The 18246-nt window shown below is 43.3% G+C and overlaps 1 protein-coding gene across 2 annotated transcripts in view; it reads left to right on the forward strand.

The window, feature by feature from the left end:
• Positions 1-18246, forward strand: part of CSMD1 (CUB and Sushi multiple domains 1) — a 1871666-nt gene that overhangs the window by 1760244 nt on the left and 93176 nt on the right. For both annotated transcript variants that reach the window (XM_072763911.1, XM_072763912.1), the window contains exon 50: positions 13369-13554. In XM_072763911.1, the coding sequence (XP_072620012.1) occupies positions 13369-13554 (186 nt within the window). The remainder of the gene's footprint in view (positions 1-13368; positions 13555-18246) is intronic.

Below are 18246 nucleotides of genomic sequence, written 5' to 3' on the forward strand. Positions count from 1 at the left end.
AACTTTTCTTACAGAAATGTGGGATGGTTTTGAATTTCTAACTGTGGGAAAGTAAGTATGACTCTTATTCGGAGCACCCTCTTCCTGTAGCTCTGCCCTGACACTCCTAACAGCCTTCTCTATTTATATACCATGTTTATTTCTTCTTTATTTTCTGTGTTTTTATTTTTTTAATAAAATATAGCCAAAATTTCAGGTCAGTAGAACTTATTAGACCCATAGCATTAGTTCTGCTAGAAACACATTTAATCATGTGCCATTCACTAGGCAACTTGGTCTCTCTTTGCTGCTCCATTTCCTGTCTTGTAAAGGAAAGAAGAGGACAACTGACCGGTGTTAGTTGCTTCGTGTGCAGCCATGTTTAATGTTCCCTAACTAACCTTACTGGGTGGCTAGGCAACCATAGGAGAGATTTTACTAGTCTTATTGGCAGGTGGTGAATCTCAGGCTAAAATAGGCAAAGTGGATTGTCCGTGATCAGAACCAGCATGTGTATCTGTGTTGATTAATGTTAAAACATGATCTTCTCATGACTTCCTCCCACTCACCAGACTAGACAAAGATGGCCCCAAAATACTGATTCCCATGAAGACCAGCCCTAAGTAAAGTGCACTTGGGACTTTCATGAGTTCCTTGCATGAGTTCCTTTGATGCTGGATGCAGTGTTTGGTAAGATCTCTTGAAACGTGAGAGACTAAGTTCTGTGACTTTGCATATAACACATTCGAGTGGTGATTTCCCTTCCTTCAGCTTTCTCTCTCTAGGTACTTGCTTTTTATTGGTACTTTGTTTTATATTAATAAGAAATGACCTCCCTTTGGAGTTTTTTTTATGACATTCGCACCTGTGCCTTCCTACAACTTTCTGGAAGTGGATGAGCAGAAGTCAGCTACCCCCCTACAGCCTTGCATAAGCTTGGGTTTGCCCCCAAGCCAGCCTTGCTTGCCAAGTCAGAGCCTTTCCTTGTAATTAGCCATTTATATGCAGACCTACTGGATCACCTTCCTTCTACAGGTTTTTTGTTTCCTTCGAATTAATGTTTTCTTTTTTTCTTCTTCCTTGGGCCATGAGGTGCTAAATACGTTCAAGAGGTTTAGAACAGCTCAAGATACTTCTTTACTGAATCCTGTTATCCTGCATTTTCCAGTTCAGAACTGCCTTTCTTTTTTTTTTTTTAAACAGTGTCCATCTGTTTGCTTTTAAGGTCTGTATACACAAGTCATTACTTCCCTCTGTCTGCCCTCATTCTCAGAAATGCGCTTCTTTGTCCCTCAAAACAAATAGAAGGATGTTTTTGATGCTAGTGAATACTCTATTTTGAGTGTCAGACATGGCCCCTGTCCCCAGTGGATGGATGAAGACAGTATGACAGGTTAGGTCCATGGCCTCCCAATCATTCTGGTCCTTTACCTACTGTCTTACCATTATTGCCTAGGTCAGCCTTCAGCACAGTGTCAGTAATATATTAGGTGCTGACTAAGCATCACGTGGGTACTGCTTAGTATCCAGTCATTCTAAGAAGTACTTGGGAAATCAGAGAAGGCAAAGAGAATTAAAATAATAATAATAGTGAAGGGTCCAGAAATATTACCATCAATGCTCAATTCAATGTGGCCTTTATATTTTCAGAATTATATTTTGAAAATGTATTTGTAAGCAGTTTAAGCATGTATTTATTCATTGCTGGTGGTCACACTTAGAAAATATGAATATAGTGAAATATAGCAGGTGCCACCTTGGTGACAATGGGACAGTGGCTGACAGGCACACTTTGGCATCAGCTACTCTCAGATCCCTAGCCATTTGCTTGTTATCAGAATCTGGGCAATTTGCGTAATGTGTCCAATGCTCACTTCCCTTCGTGGTTGTAGTAGTCAGGGTCCCGTAGGGGAGCAGAACTCACAGAGTACACGTAGAGAACCTTCATGGGATTTACTAGAGCAATTAGTGTACATGATTACAGAGACCAAGAAGCCCAGGGTGTGCTGTCCGCACGCTGGAGAACCAGGAAAATCCATGGTGTGATTCATTACAAGTCCATAGGCCCCAAACCAGGGAAAACAGTGCAGGAGGGCAGGAGGGCAGTGGCGTGTAAGTCCTGGTCAGAATCCAAAGGCTGACAACCAGGCGAGCCCCTACCCGAGGGCCAGAGAAAACTGCCGTCTCAGCTTTAGCACAAGGAGCAAATTCACTCTTCCTCTGCCTTTTTGTTCTGTACAGGCCCTCGGGAGTGGGTGCTGCCCGGATTATACTAATAAAGGAGATGATGTTGTTTGAAATTAGAGACTTCCTAATGGCATCATCTGTCTCTACCACCACACTGTGCATATGGTCATCTACATCCTGTGCTCAGTGCTTTCTCTTTAAGATATTTTATTTATTTGAGAGAGAGAGAGAGAGAGAACAGGAGCCAGGAGAAGGGCAGGGGGAGAGGGAGAAGCAGACTCTGCTGAGCAGGGAGACTGACGCAGAACTCGATCCCAGGACCCTGAGACCCTGACCTGAGCTGAAGGAAGACGTTTCACAGAGTGATCCCCCCAGCTGCCCCCGTGCTCAGTGTTTTTAGCAGGTAGGTCTGGATCTGTCCTAGTTCTCGGGTCACTGGGGAGGCTCTGATGGCCTGACCAGTGCTAACCGTCCGTCCGCACAGTCAGCCCAGTGCCACCTAATCTCTCCAGACAGGGGCAGATCAGGCCTGAGAGGTCGATGGCCACTTATTTCTTCGCTCCGCCTAATGAAAGGAAAACTGTCCGTCAATGCCTTTTGCGTTGTCAGTTGGCTCCACTCTAGAGTCGAGGAATGTTTTCCTCTATATTAAATCTGAAGGAATATTATTTTTATGGCAAAATAATAAAGTTGACCGTTTGCTTAGAGTTGAACACATACCAGATGTTTCGCTCTGTGCTTTAGAACATCCGTTCTGCCAAGGTTATCCTTATGAGGAGACGCGATGATTCTTATTCTACAGATAAGGAATCCAAAGCTCCTATGAATCAGGTAGATTTTCTAAGTCATAAATCAACAGACTCAGACTTCCCGTCCCTGAATACATGTTCTTTCAAATATTCAATCCTTTTACCTATAATTTTTAAAGAGAAGTCAATGTGAAATCATCACACAAAGCTTTAATTCCACCTTGACATGTGCACTTGTGATAATGTGCCCACACCAATGCCCGCAGTTGGTGCCAGGCGTGAAGCTCACATGACACAGCATACCTAGATTTGCTTTGGGTTTAAAAAAATATGCCCCCCGCCCCAACCTAGCAATGCTCAGTGTGCACTGAGAGGTTTTCCTGGACTGATTGCATGAAATAAAAGTTACCAGTAGAGGGGTGCCATCCTCTCCATATGACTGCAGTGTGACAATTCTCAACACACCGAAAATGGTGGTGACATTTCATTTAGAAGATATTGACATTAAAAAAAAAAGATATTGACAATAATGGTACATACTTTTCGATGCAAGAATTTTTTAAAAGGCTTTATTTATTTATTCACGAGAGACACAGGCAGAAGCAGAAGCAGGCTCCATGCAGGGAGCCCAATGCCGGACTTGATCCCAGGACCCCAGGGTCGCGCCCTGAGCCGAAGGCAGGCGCTCCACCGCTGAGCCACCCAGGTGTCCCTGATGCAGGAATTCTTGAACCATATTTTACTCCTTGTTAAATATTGTTTTAAATGTGAATTTATTTATTAATTTTGTGTATCACCTGTGTCACTACTCAAAATCACTGGTTATGTGGAGTTGATGGAGAAAGTTAGGATCCAATAAATCTGTTAACCAAACTCAAAATGCTGGTTCACCGGCTTGCAGCATCCATGCCTGTAAACTCATCGAGCCGAGGATGTGCTCTCCTCTCATCCATCAGCGGAGAGACTCAGGGATCCCTGAATGAATCCCACACCGTCCCTGGCAGGTGTGAGTCACGTGGGAAGTCCTGAAGAAATTGCTGGAGTAGTCAAGTGTTCATTACAAAGATACATTCCCGAGCAGAAATATCTACTCAAATGCCATTTTTTACTGGTGCTCCTCATCAAACCCGCCATGAAAAAGCCATGTGTTTGTTTGAATGATTATTGGAACATCCATAATTTGAAGATCCTGGCCAATCAAGAAACTTGATTTTACTCATGGGAAATCTAAAGAGATTCTTGACCATTTTGAGCTAGTGGAGACCTGGACCCCATGACAAGATCACAGAACTTTTAATGGCTATGCAGACATTTGACTGTATTTTAAATTATTTATTAAACAAAATAATTTTGTGATGTTTAAAGTAGTGGAGTGTTAGGAGTCAGAGGGCATGTTGCTGCTCGACATCACATGGAGCACCCCGGGCAAATCCTAACTGTGCCTGTAAGAGGGAGGCAGAGACCTGCCTGTACTCTCCTGTCCTCTATTTCATGTTGTGGCCATTTGGGAAGAGACTGTGCAACAGGGTGGCAGGAAGCGTGGATGGAATCACAGGCACAGTTCTCTTGATTGTGTCCAGGAAGCTTCTGGGTAGAATCATAAACAGTGGCAGTGGTGGGAACGGCCTCACTGAGACACTGATGGGTTTGTGTACCGCCCAGCTGAAAGCCTCCCAGTGTCCTGAAGTTGTAGCATAAAATTCAGACTCTTGACCATATTTCTCAATAACGCCTTCTCTACTTACCTCTCAGTCCTCATTTTAGATGCCCCCCCCTGACCTCCAACACCACCACCACCCCCCCCGCCTTAGCCTTCCAATCAGTGCTTTCCTGCCTCAGGTAAGGCCTCCTCCCCTCCATAAAGATGCTTCCGGGACTCCCGGCCTGAGCCCAAGTGCTTTTGTACTGAGGCTTTAACTGAGGTCCCACCGGCCCTACTTTAAATAACATTCCTCATCTTATTCATTCTCTGAGCACCTTGTTCTGTCTCTTTGTGACACTAATTACAGTTTTTACAATCCATAATTGTATATTTGTTTCTGAGCCAATCTGTCTCATCCAGTACTAGTAAAATCTCACTGGTAGGCCCTAAGGTTCAAGAGGAAAAGGAAAAGCTCGGTTGTATCCACTGTTTACACCGTGCTTTGTACCCACCCAGGCACGCAGTAGATGATAAACGCTGTCAAGTGAGTGAAAGAACAGATTGTTCTTGTTCGTTGGTTGTCAGGATGTGCAAAATATATCTTAGATGTGTCCCAAATGCTCCCAGTGAACAATGCTAGATTGTTTCTGTAGCTCTATTTGCCCAGAGTCAAAATTGTCCACCCTACTAAACATTGTGTGGGGTGGGGCACCACTGCTGATCCCCAAACCCATCTCCCCAAAAAGCCTGTGCATTCATCATATATTAAGAATAATTATATTTATCTTATCTAATTCACAGAAATGCAGAAATGCTCGTTAGGTCAGGTTGAATGCTATCAAAGTGGGGAATATTTCTTCTCGGGAAGAGATCCGACGTTTGTCACTGACAAAATAATGGCCGTTTGGAATAACCTGAAACTCGTCACAAAATGTGGCCAAGTTTATTCAGAACTTTAACAAATTTAAGGATTTAGAATTTTACAGATAATCTCTATGAATGTCTGAGTAACTAGATAGGTTATTAGGGGATGCATGTAAGTTTATTTTCCTAACCTTCAGGAAAACACATAGAAACCACAGGATAATTCCTCATCCAAAAAGAACTCCTTTATAAGTATCTATATCAATGATTCTAGAGAAAATCTTACTGAAAATAAAATTCTACACATCCTTGAAAATAACAAAAATGCCTAAATAGAATTTCATAAGAAAAAAATGAATTTCATAGGTAGTTACAGACCGTAATTTTAAGATTTATCATTTTCATCAACATGATGTGGCCAGTTAAAGCATTCAGAATCGAGATAGAGTACTTGCACATTGCAAACTTAAAGGGAGACATTTTCTTACAGTTGGTCGCTCAGATCATGAACTTAATAAATCCATATACTGAAATTCTGTGCAGCAGTAGATTTGAGAAACCTGACATTATACCTTTGATAGTATGGTATCATTTCCCGTAAATAAAGTTAACACACACTTATTGAGAGCCGTGATATTCAAGGCAGTGGGAGAAATGAAAACCTGTATGGACCTTCCGTCCTCTGAGGACTTTTATACCATGAGGAAGGTGGTCTCCGGGCACCACTGAGGTAAGAGGTAGCAGGTAAGTGGAATAGAGGCAGCAGGCTGAGGCGGTCAGCTGTTCCAGGCCCCACGGCCCCTGGGCTTCTTCACGTCTCCCGCGGCCGACATCATCAGTCCATCCCCAAACCCTTTCTTTTCCGGCCTAGAACAAGAAGATTTTTAAAAGGATGTTCCACCTTCCACTTCCAGGAAGATGAAGCAGATGTTCTTTTCTCTACTTTACCTCCTAAATATAACTAAAATCCCTGGAAATTATATAAAGAAAGCAACTGTAAGAAAACTCTGAAAAATGGAGACAAGATGGTAGGCTGGCTTAGGCCTTGGAACAAAAGGAAGACCCAATGGTGACACTTGAGGGTTGACTTTACTGCCTTGAATCCCCAGCAGGACGCTGGGGAAGCTCATCACCTTGAAACACCAATGGGCACAGGCAGCAACAACAGCAACAAAATTTCAAGAGAAACCTGCTCTCTCTGCCGGAAGGAAAGGGAAGGGAAAGCCAGACCAGACAGGAAATATTTCATGTAACCATTCTCCTTCCAAACCTTAGGGCTGTGAGGCAACATCAGGGAATCTTCCTGGGAAAGTGGATCCCGCCCTACTTGGGGCTGATGAGCTGCCCTCAACTGCCTGTGCTGGGTGGTATTAGAGAACACATATTTGGGATTCAGAACTGTCACTATTCCTCCACTGTGACAAAATCATCACTCTCCATGTCAGTGGGGACCACATGGGAAGCATTAAAGAAATTCCCTCTACTCTCCCAGCCAGGGAAGTATCAGTGGAGACCTGGAGGCAAGCTGGACTTCCCACCTTGCCCAGTAGGGACCTCACTCATCTGGACTCCCACCCCCACTGGAGGTAGAGATGGGACCTCTCTACCAAGTAGAGGGCTGTTAGAAAAGCCCTAGAAAAACACAAGGTTAAACAAGTGCCAGTCGTATAAATGATATAATGCCCCAGTGTCCAGGTGTTAATGCGATACCACCCATCACACCAAGAAATGGAAAGGTATCAGACTAAATGAGAGGATACAGTCAATAGAAGCAAAGCCAAGAGGACACAGATGCTAGGATGCTCCCCGAGTCTAAAGCAGGCATCATCGACAACTATAGGGTAGATGAGCACTTTATTAGATCATGCCTATGAGTCTTCATACACAATTAAAAAATAAAAAGTCTCATCAAAGAATTAATAGATACAAAGTATAACCACATGGGATGATTAGAACTAAAAAATACAATAACTGAGTTTAAAAAAAAAAACCTCAGTAGATGGACCCAACAGCAAAATAGGGAGGACAGAAGAAAGTACTTCTCTCCTCTGAATCTAAGGTAGAATGATAGAAATCACCCACTTTGAAAAACAGAAAGAAAATATTCTTAAGAAGAAATTAACAGCCTCCCAGACTGTGGACTGAGTCTCCCGGACCACAGACTAAGCCTCCCGGACCACAGACTCAGCCTCCCGGACCACAGACTCAGCCTCCAAGACCATAGACTCAGCCTCCCAGACAATGGACTGAACCTCCCAGACCATGGACTGAGCCTCCAGGACGATGGACTGAGCTTCCAGGACCACATATTGAGCCTCCAAGACCCTGGACGAGGGACCATGGGCTGAGATTCCCAGACCATGGACTGAGCCTCCAGGACCATGGACTGAGCTTCCAGGACTATGTACTGAGCCTCCTGGATCATGGACGAGGGACCATGGACTGAGCCTCCCAGACCATGGACTGAGCCTCCAGGACCATGGACGAGGGACCATGGGCTGAGACTCCTGGACCATGGACTGAGCCTCCCGGACCATGTACTGAGCCTCCAGGACCATGGACTGAGCCTCCAGGACCACGTACTGAGCCTCCTGGATCATGGACGAGGGACCATGGACTGAGCCTCCAGGACCATGCAGCTGTAACAAATGACCTGGCTTGTGTGTCATCAGGGTTCCAGAAGAAGAGCAGAAAGATGGAGAGGCTGACAAAGTGCTTGAAGAGGGATGACCTACAGCCTCCCAAATTTGACAAAATATGTACACCTAACTGATCCAAACTGTTAAGTGAGCCCCAAATACCAGAAACCCAAAGAAATACACAACAAGGCACCTCATGGTAGGGTTTCTGGAGACTAAAGGCAAAGAGAAAACCTCATGAAGGAAGCCAGGCAGACACAATGAATCATCTATTGGTAAATAAGAATCGTAGTGACAGTTCCTCATCAGAAACTCTGGTGGGAGAAGGAAGTGGAACAGCATTTATCAAGGGCTGAAAGAAAACAATCAAACTAGAATTCTATAGTCAGCAAAAATATTGTTAAAGGTCTTTTTATCTAATAGGCTTGTAGTGAATAAAAAGTGACATGATTTCCACATTATCTGCTTCCAATGTTTTTCTTACTAGACTATAACAAACTCACTGTGACTTGGCTACAACATGGTTATAAACACGAAACAAATGAAGGCACAGATATTATAGAGTAGAACCAAATTATAGGTGGTAATTTGGAATATTCTTCTATTAGAATTCTTTTTTAAAAGATTTTATTTATTTATATGAGACAGAGGGAGCGCACATGAGTGGGAAGGGTCAGGGCAGAAGGAGAGGGAGAAGCAGACCCCCCAGTGGAGCAGGGAGCCTGATATGGGGCTTGATCCTGGGACCCTGAGGTCATGCCCTGAGCTGAAGGCAAACTCTTAACTCACTGAGCCACCCAGGCACCCCGTTTCTATTAGAGTTCCTAATTAATTAACATTTATCTATATCTATGAGTAGACATGCTTATACATAAATTTTAAATAATAGTTAATTCTTATATGCTCAAAATGTATACTTCTAACCCCTCAGAAGTCCACTGTCTACATGTGGGACACAGGATACGTCCCTGCATTGTTCTTCATTATGGTTTAGCAGAACGTATGAGGGGTTTGCATTAGAGTCTTGCAATGTGGGTCCTCTTCTGTACCTCTTGGCACATCCTAGTTTACAGAGCATTTCGGGGGCTCTTATGCTGAGCTTATCGGTGGTCCTTCATTTTTGTTTACGCTCCTGTTTATGTTCAACTAGATTTTTTTTGGTTATAAGCTTGGTGCCTTTCAGATTTCCTGGATGTCCTGTTTCAGATGTTCTTACTTGGATGTATCTCTTACCTTAGACAGCCATAGGATACTATTTTTATTACTGGCTTTATGGTACGGGTGATTGATCTCCCCCTGGGCTTGCCTTAGCCATACAAGTGGGGTCCAGATAACGAAAAGGTAGACATTCCATTTTGAGATAATGGGTAAGTGAGCTAGGATACTGGTAGAGTATGAGGCAAATGTTCAGATGAGTGGACAGTGATTGGCCACCAACCAAATCCAGGCTGTGTAAAGAAATAAGTGAATGAAAGAACCTGACCTGCCTTCCTGGGAGAAAGTTTCAGGAGAGCTACCGGTAAGGTCAGGTGGTAGCCCTAGAACTTAGGCCCATTTAGCTTGAGATGTGGGCATTGCTCAACTGGACATTCAATAGGCATCTGTGGTTGCAAAACCAAGTGGACTGATTGGATGTCAAGGCATGAGAATCATAAGCCTAAGGCAATAGTCAAAGCCCAAGAATCACTGAGTTCTTTGAAGGGAAGAAAATGGAGGAAGGAAGGAAGGAAGGAAGGAAGGAAGGAAGGAAGGAAGGAAGGAAGGAAGGAAGGAAGGGAGAAAGAAAGAAGAAGAAGAAAGAAAGAAAGAAAGAAAGAAAGAAAGAAAGAAAGAAAGAAAGAAAGAAAGAAAAAAAAGAAAAGAAAAGAAAGAAAAGAAAAGAAGAGGAAGAAAAGTGAATGGTGCTGTGTTGAAACCTGAAGGGCGGCAGAGAGAAATGGAGCCATTGTAGGTTACAGGGAACGATTATTTAAAGAAGTGGGGAAAAGTCAGAGACGTGTTTAAACCTGCAGAGACAGGAGGATTCCTGTTTGGTCTTGGATATGTAAAAAAAGAAATCCCATGTGGCGTTCATGTTATAAAAGGATAGTAGGAAGCTGGACCATCGAGTAGCTATTCCATTTATGTATTTGAAACCAAAATGTTAAATATTCCATGAGATATGTGATAGAAATAAGCTAATTTACTACTGATTTTTCTCTTTGCCTCTTTAATAAATAGGTTACAAGGAGTTATTCCTTCCAACTCATACTTTTATTTGCAAAAAATAAGTATAAATGACAATTGTGAATATAACTATGACTGCTAATAGCTTTTTTTTTTAATTTATTGAGTGCCTACACTGGATGAACCCGGTGCTAGTTGTTCTGTATATATTATGTCGTTTACTCCTCACATTACCTCTGAGGTGGCTGTTATTAACCTGAAAGCAATGAGACAACATTGATTAAGTCTTTTAACTGAAATCAGAGAACCGCCAAATGTCAGAGGCAAGAACTAGTACAGAAGTCTGATTTTAAAGTCCATGCTCTTCGACAGAAGGTAATTTTAAAGGATGGGTGTGCGGTCATTTGCCTAGGTCGCTGGGAAACACAGTGCTCTATTAGTACAATTTAAAAAAAAGATTTACTCCCTTTAGCTATAATAAAAGTAAGAACATTCTACATATTTTGAAAGTCTCATGCATTTAGCTCATTGACATTTAAAAAAGGATCTGAAGAATATCTGTCACTTAGTAATCATGTGCAATCTTGGGGAGGAATGAATAGATGAACCAATTCTAGATGTTAGCAGGAGGCTCCCTCATCTCAGGAACCTAAGTCTCTAAGTCTGTAAAGATTATGCCATTTATCTCCGTTGAGTCAGAAGGGTGAGAGTGCCATGGTTGATTGATTGCCAACCTTTATTTTAAGCCCTGCCAAGCAGCCTACTGTTAAGACGCTCTGTCGAGGCAAAAACCTATAGCTCAAGGCCAAAAAAAGATTCCCGGTGGATGATCAGATGCCAGAAAGTGGGTCTCCTTAATTCCCTCGAATCAGGGTTCACGTGTGAAATAAGCTTCCAGATTTAACAGAAGTAGCCAGAAAGCTTTTCTGTGCTGGCTACCAGGATGTGAATCCCTTTAAGGTAGAGTTTCATGGGTATTTGTAGAATATCACCTGCCAGAGAAACGCCATTTCGCTCGCACTCACCCCAAAGGAGAGCTAGAAGGCAGCTGGGCTCTGGGCATGCTCCAGCAGGTGGGAGAGAAATTAAGGTTTGTGAGAACGAACAAATGAAATTGAGATTTGAGTGAAATCTGCGAGGAATTGGTGAAGAAACAAGAGGTTGGTGATCCTGAGGGATCCAATTGCAAATGACATCCACTGCATTCAATAAGTCAAGATGAACATTTTGCTAATACTTGACACGTTGCCTCAATAAAGCAGTGGCTTTGGAAAGCCGGAGGTCATTAATTATTTTAAATTCTTTGTCCAAAATTGTGTCTATATGTCTAACTATTTTATTTCCGACCTACTGCAAATTTTTATTATAGAATGCTTCAAATATATCTATATTACCTGTATCTCTCTCTCTATCTCTATCTCTATGTATCTCTATCTCTCTCTTTATCTCTATCTCTATCTCTATCATCTCTATCTCTATCTCCATCTCTATCTCTGTCTCTGTGTATGTAGTATTTTGGATGGTTGAAATAGCTTATTAGGAATTTAAGCCCAAGATAAATTTGAGTACTTGGGAGTTTCTAGAGCTTTGATTTTTATCTGCCACAACATTTATTTATTTATTTATTTTTACCTTTTTCATAATCCTCTATTGCATTTTTTCAATAACGTACTATAGAAACAAAGAACGGAACAACAACCAAAAGACTCTGAGCGAACCAAGGTAGTTAGCCCAGTGCGCTCCTCTCTGGGGCTCTTGTAGAATAGAATGTGGTCTCAGGTGGGAGTCACAGGTTGCTCCAATACCCTGGGCAAGTCATTGTATCTTTCTGACCACCAGTTTTTGCCATTTCTAAAACTATGATTTCTATTTTTTAAATATTTTATTTATTTATTCATGAGAGACACAGACTGAGAGAGAGAGAGGCAGAGACACAGGCAGAGGGAGAAGCAGGCTCCATGCAGGGAGCCCAACGCGGGACTCGATCCCGGGTCTCCAGGATCACGCCCTGGGTCAAAGGCAGGCGCTAAACTGCTGAGCCACCCAGGGATCCCCTAAAACTACGATTTCTTATGAAGTCTTTCATCGCATCCTTCCAACTCTAACAGGCTACACATGTCTTCTCATTGGAAGTGGTGTGGAAAAGAATTCTTAATTACCCAAGTTTAAAATCCACGAGGTGAATAACACCTTGAATATTGATTGAGCAAATGGAGGCCATCACTCTAGTTATCGGGAAAGTTTCCTTTGACAGGTGCCCCTGCATGCTTTACCTGTCATGGGGCATTATTCTCCATCCCTTTGTCCCCTTTACCATTTTGTTCCTTTAGGGTAACTTCTAGTCGTTTCACTTGAGAGGTGTCTTGTGTTTGTTGGTTTTGTTTCTTTCTGTCTCATAGTAGGTAAGTCTGGATTGGAGCTAGGAGATGCATTCACCCCGAAGTCTCCCTCCATCTTCCTTGTCTTTCGGTCACGTGGGCTTCCTTCATCCCCCTCTTGTGTGACCTAGCACGGCAAGCAGATGTGCCTAGCACCCATAGGGCTGGGCCTCTGCCCTGGTCCTTTCCCTTTGTCCCCCTGGGTTTTATATCCCCCAACAGGTAATTTGTCAAATAACAGAGACTGTGATGGTGCAGGCATCCATGGCCTTGGCTGAGGGACTTGCCTTCCGTGGACCTGCGGGGAGCTTTGCGGAGGATGCTGTGGGGGGTGGGGAGGTGCACATCGGGGGAGGCTAGATGGTTTACTTCAGTTCTGACTCCTGAGGAATCTCTGCATCAAGGCATCTGTAGGTTCTGTGACACCGTCACAGAGATGACAGTTCCATCCTGTCTTTGCCACACTAGGTCGGGCACAAAGCACGACGCTGTGCGGTTGTGAGCACCGCAGTGTCCTTAAGCGGCACCGCACGGTCAGGCTTACCTCCGGGGATGGTGGCCACACAGACGTTCCTTTCTGAGCAGTTTTCCACGGCTTCTCACGAACCCTTATCGTTAAAACCTGAATCTTTAAAACTTGGAAAGTGGGTCCACTTGTGCCCCCCCCGTTAGACATAAACGTCGAGCAGATGGAACGTGCGAGCAGGATGAGGGAAGGCGGGAGGGCCTTGCAGACTAACCGCATCTGCGCCTTTTCTTCCCAGCTGTGTCCTGCGGAATCCCGGAGTCGCCAGGAAACGGTTCCTTTGCGGGCAGCGAGTTCACGCTGGACAGCAGAGTGACGTACGAATGCAGCGAGGGCTTCCAGCTGGAGGCGGGCCAGCAGGCAGCGGCCGTGTGCCGGGAGGACGGGTTATGGAACAACACGGGGAAGCCTCTTGCGTGTAAACGTGAGTGTCCAAGTGCCTTTGCACGTCTTGGCCGACTTAATTAGGAGCGAGGGTCATGGTGAGCACTCCAGACCCCAAAGCACAGAGACCCTCCTCCACAGCATGTGAGGCCTTGGTCTCTTGCATCATGGTAATGCTAGAACCAAACTATGTTTGAAGACACTAAAAATAAATAAATAAATAAAATAAGGTAAATAAGATAAAAAAGTAAAACCAATCTATTCCTCAGAGAATACTCCAACCATATAAAATAAGCTCAGCATTCTTGAAAGCTGGTCAGGTAGAATCATGTTGGTTCCATGAGGATCTAGACCTTGTGGTTTATACAGCAAACCATGGCGACACTGTCACTTGCAATTCAGGTAGATGAATCCAAAGGCTGTTGAGACACATGCGGCCATGGCTCCCTATGCAAAATATTAACATGTCGTTCATCACGAGCCTCCTATTCGCCTCCCACGTCTTTGCAAATTCCTTGAGGTTAAGGGCAGTGGCTCCCTTCCTGGTATGTCACCTACTCTGCATAATACGCTGGTGCTTAATAAATCTACGTTAATACATTGGTGCTTAATAAATGGGTGATGGACCTGTGAAGAGGAGGAAGTTTCCTGGGAAGCTCTTTATGGTTTATAATACTATTCCTAAAAGGGTCAGAAGTTTGGGCCCAATGTGGTCTTAAAAAATAACGATCTGGCCCGTACTGCAGAGCCAAAGAGAACAAAAGTTCATACACACACACACGATGTGCACCAAGATCCTCATCGAAGCTGTATTAGAACTCGCCTCACACTGGAAATAGTCTAACTGCCTACTTCATAAAAACGGAAAACTATATACTATTGCTACACATACAATATTTTTGCTTTTATGATCTTTGAAAAAAAAAACATTTCCATGTGATCCTTAATTATAAAACTACTTTATTGACCTCTTTTTGCCTATGGTATTTTGGTCATATTAAAATTATTTAGGCTCCTTCGCTATGAACACGTAAATGTTTACAGGATATAGTTGACTTTCCTTCATAGTTCTTGCTTTCCTTGTGATCGTTTACTTTATTTATTTATTTGTTTGTTTATTTATGGTTTGCAGGTAATTGTTGCTTTTCTGGAGTGGCCGTGAGATATGATTGAGACAATAGCGACACTTCTCAGTTATCTTTCTATTGAATGAAGTACTGTTTTATTATGATTAAGAGATAGTACAGGAAGCTCCGGTAGTAACATCCGGAGGTTTTTAAATTTGATCCTTGATAAACTTATGCTCTAAGAATGAGAGCTTAAACCCAGAGACGGCAATAACTATATGTTTTGGGCTCCTTATCATGGGCACAATTTCCTAGGCATTGAAGACACCACTCACCTTGCACACAGCCTCGGGGTTGTTATTACTGACCCTTTTTTTCATTGTTTTCTTTTGTTTTAATAATTTATTTTTTATTGGTGCTCAATTTACCAACATACAGAATAACACCCAGTGTTCATCCCCTCAGTGCCCATCACCCAGTCACCCCCACCCCCCGCCCTCCTCCCCTTCCACCACCCCTAGTTCGTTTCCCAGAGTTAGGAGTCTCTCCTGTTCTGTCTCCCTTTCTGATATTTCCCACCCATTTCTTCTCCCTACCCCTCTATTCCCTTTCATTGTTATTTATATTCCCCAAATGAATGAGAACATATAATGTTTGTCCTTCTCCGATTGACTTACTTCACTCAGCATAATACCCTCCAGTTCCATCCATGTTGAAGCAAATGGTGGGTATCTGTCATTTCTAATGGCTGAGGAATATCCCACTGTATACAGAGACCACAGCTTCTCTATCCATCATCTGTCGATGGACACCGAGGCTCCTTCCACAGTTTGGCTATTGTGGACATTGCTGCTAGAAACATCAGGGTGCAGGTGTCCCGGCGTTTCCCTCCATCTGTACCTTTGGGGTAAATCCCCAACAGTGCAATTTCTGGGTCGTAGGGCAGGTCTATTTTTAACCCTTTGAGGAACCTCCACACAGTTTTCCAGAGTGGCTGCACCAGGTCACATTCCCACCAACAGTGTTTTTTTTTTTTTGATTATTACTGACCCTTGTCGATGTAAAGTGTCTACTACGTGCCGTGTGTCTCCAACTGCTTATCTGTGAATCTGCTGACTGCTCTGAGCTGGGAGGACCGCACACGGCCTTCCCAAGGAAGGAGAGGCTACTTGTCTGCAGAGTTAGGGTCGAATTCCATTCTCTCTGGTTCTAAACCCTGTGCCCTCTTCATTACGCCAGTGGTTCAGCACGCTGGTTAAACATAAGGTCACGTATGGAGCGTTAGAAATACTGTCGTCCGGGTCTGATTCTCAGGGATCCTGCGGTAACCAGTCTTGGATGTAAAACAGGCATCAGGGTTTCTCGTTTTGTCTTAAGTTCTCTGAGAACTATGTTTAAAATGGATGAGCACTGGGTGTCATTCTATATGTTGGCAAATTGAACACCAATAACAAATAAATTTATTAAAAAAATAATAAAATAATAAAAAATAAAATAAAATAAAATAAAATAAAATAAAATAAAATAAAATAAAATAAAATAAATAAAATGTCAGGTATGTGCTAGGTTTTAAAGGCAAAGCCATTTAGAATTTGCATATTTTCTGAGAAAGATGCGGTCAATGGCAAGGTAACTACGTAAATGATGAAAATGTAATCTTTATCCTCACATCCTTTTTGTTTAAATAGACTTTGTTTTCGTTTTTGTTTTTAGAACAACTTCAGGTTTATAGGAACAATGAGCAGGAAATGTAGAGATTTCCCTCCCCGTGCCCCTCCCCGCCCATTGTCAACATTTCCCACCAACAGATGGAGAGGTTCGTTTGGTACAAGGGATGAACCTGTTTTGATACGTCATTATGACCCAAAGTTCATAGCAGTACATTAGGGTTCCTTCTTTTTTTTTAAAGATTTTTAAAAATTTATTTATTCATATGAGAGAGAGAGAGGCAGAAACACAGGCAGAGGGAGAAGCAGGCTCCCTACAGGGAGCCTGATGTGGGACTCAATCTCGGGTCTCCAGGATCACACCCTGGGCTGAAGGCGGCACTAAACCACTGAGCCACCTGGGCTGCCCCATTAGGGTTCATTCTTGGCGTCATACATTCTGTGAGTTTGGATAAATGGACAAATACGCATATCCGCCATGATAGTACCATACAGATATTTTCACGGCCCTAAAAACTGTCTTGTTCTGCCTGTTGTCTCCCCTGCCCCTCAGCACCTGGAAACCCCCTGGCGATCTTCCTTTCCTGTCTCCACAGTTCTGCCTTTTCCAAAACATCATATAGTTGGAATTATACACTATGTAGTCTTTTCAGAATGTTTTTTTTTTTCACTTAGTGGTATGCGTTTAGGGCTCCTCTATATCTTTTCATGACTTAAAAGCTCATTTCTTTTTGGTTCTGCATAATATTTCACCATCTGGATGGACCGCGGTTCAACCATTCCCCCTACTGAAGGACACAAGGGACACAGCCCCTATAAACATTTGGGTGTAGCTGTTTTGTGGGCATAGGCTTCCAACTCCTTTGAATAAATACCCAAAAGTATGATTGTCGGGTCATATGGTAAGAGTATGTTTAGTTGCAAAGAGACTGTCAGCCTGCCCTCCAGAGTGGCTGCACCGTTTTGCATTCTTACGAGCACTGAGTGAGAGTCCCTGTCGCTCCACATCCTCGTCAGCATTTGGTGCAATCAGCGTTCCGGATTTTAGTCACCCTCATATGGTGACAGGGGTATCAGCTTGTGGTTTTAGTTTGCAGCTCCTGATGACGTACGGTGTGGGGCACCCATCCATGTGCTCGTCACCTGTCCGCCTTCTTTGGTGAGGTTTCTGTGTAGGGCTTTTGCCCGCTTTTCATCAAGATGTTCGCCTTATTGTTGAGTTTTTTTTTTTTTTCTTACTGTTGAGTTTTAAGGGTTCTTTGCACATTTTGGCTGCCAGTCCTTCATCAGAGATGCCTTTTTCCAGTATTTCCTCCCAGCCTGTGGCTTGTCTTCTCCCTCCCTTGGTGCTTTGGTGTTTCGCAGAACAGGAGTTTTCGATTTTAATGGAGTACAACTTACCGGTTCATTCTTTCATGGAACACGCCTTTGGTGTCGTACTTAAAGAGTTATCCCCCCAGTAAGGGGTCACCTAGATTTTTCCTATGTTACCTCCTAGGAGTTTTATACTTTACATTTGGGTCTTTGATCCATTTCAAAGCAATCTTTGTGACAGGTGTAAGGTCTGCACTTATATTCATCTTGGCATGTGGACGTCTGGTTGTTCTAACGCGATCTGTTGAGAGTCTATCTCTGCTCCATTTGAACTGCTTTTTGCTCCTTTTCCAAAGATCAGTTTACTATGTTTTAGAGGGTCTATTTCTGGATTTAATATTCTGCTCCATCTATCTATGTGTCTTTTTTTTTTTTTTTTTTGCCAATATCACACTGACTTCTCACTTTTGTTTTTGTTTAGTTAGAATGGAATATAAAATGACACCTTTCCCCCCCAAAATGTATTTAATACGAATGTGGGACAGCTGTGGGGGGGATGGGGGGGATGTGTGGCCTGGGTGGCTGGACCCCGGGGCCGGCGGGTAAGCCCGATGCGCCTGGAGTTGAGGACAAAGCAGAACCGCTTCGGCTGCTCGCTGGTGAGAAATGAACCCCAAGTCCTAA

This window comes from Vulpes vulpes, chromosome 7, assembly GCF_048418805.1.
Source record: "Vulpes vulpes isolate BD-2025 chromosome 7, VulVul3, whole genome shotgun sequence".
Classification (NCBI taxonomy): Eukaryota; Metazoa; Chordata; class Mammalia; order Carnivora; family Canidae; genus Vulpes; species Vulpes vulpes.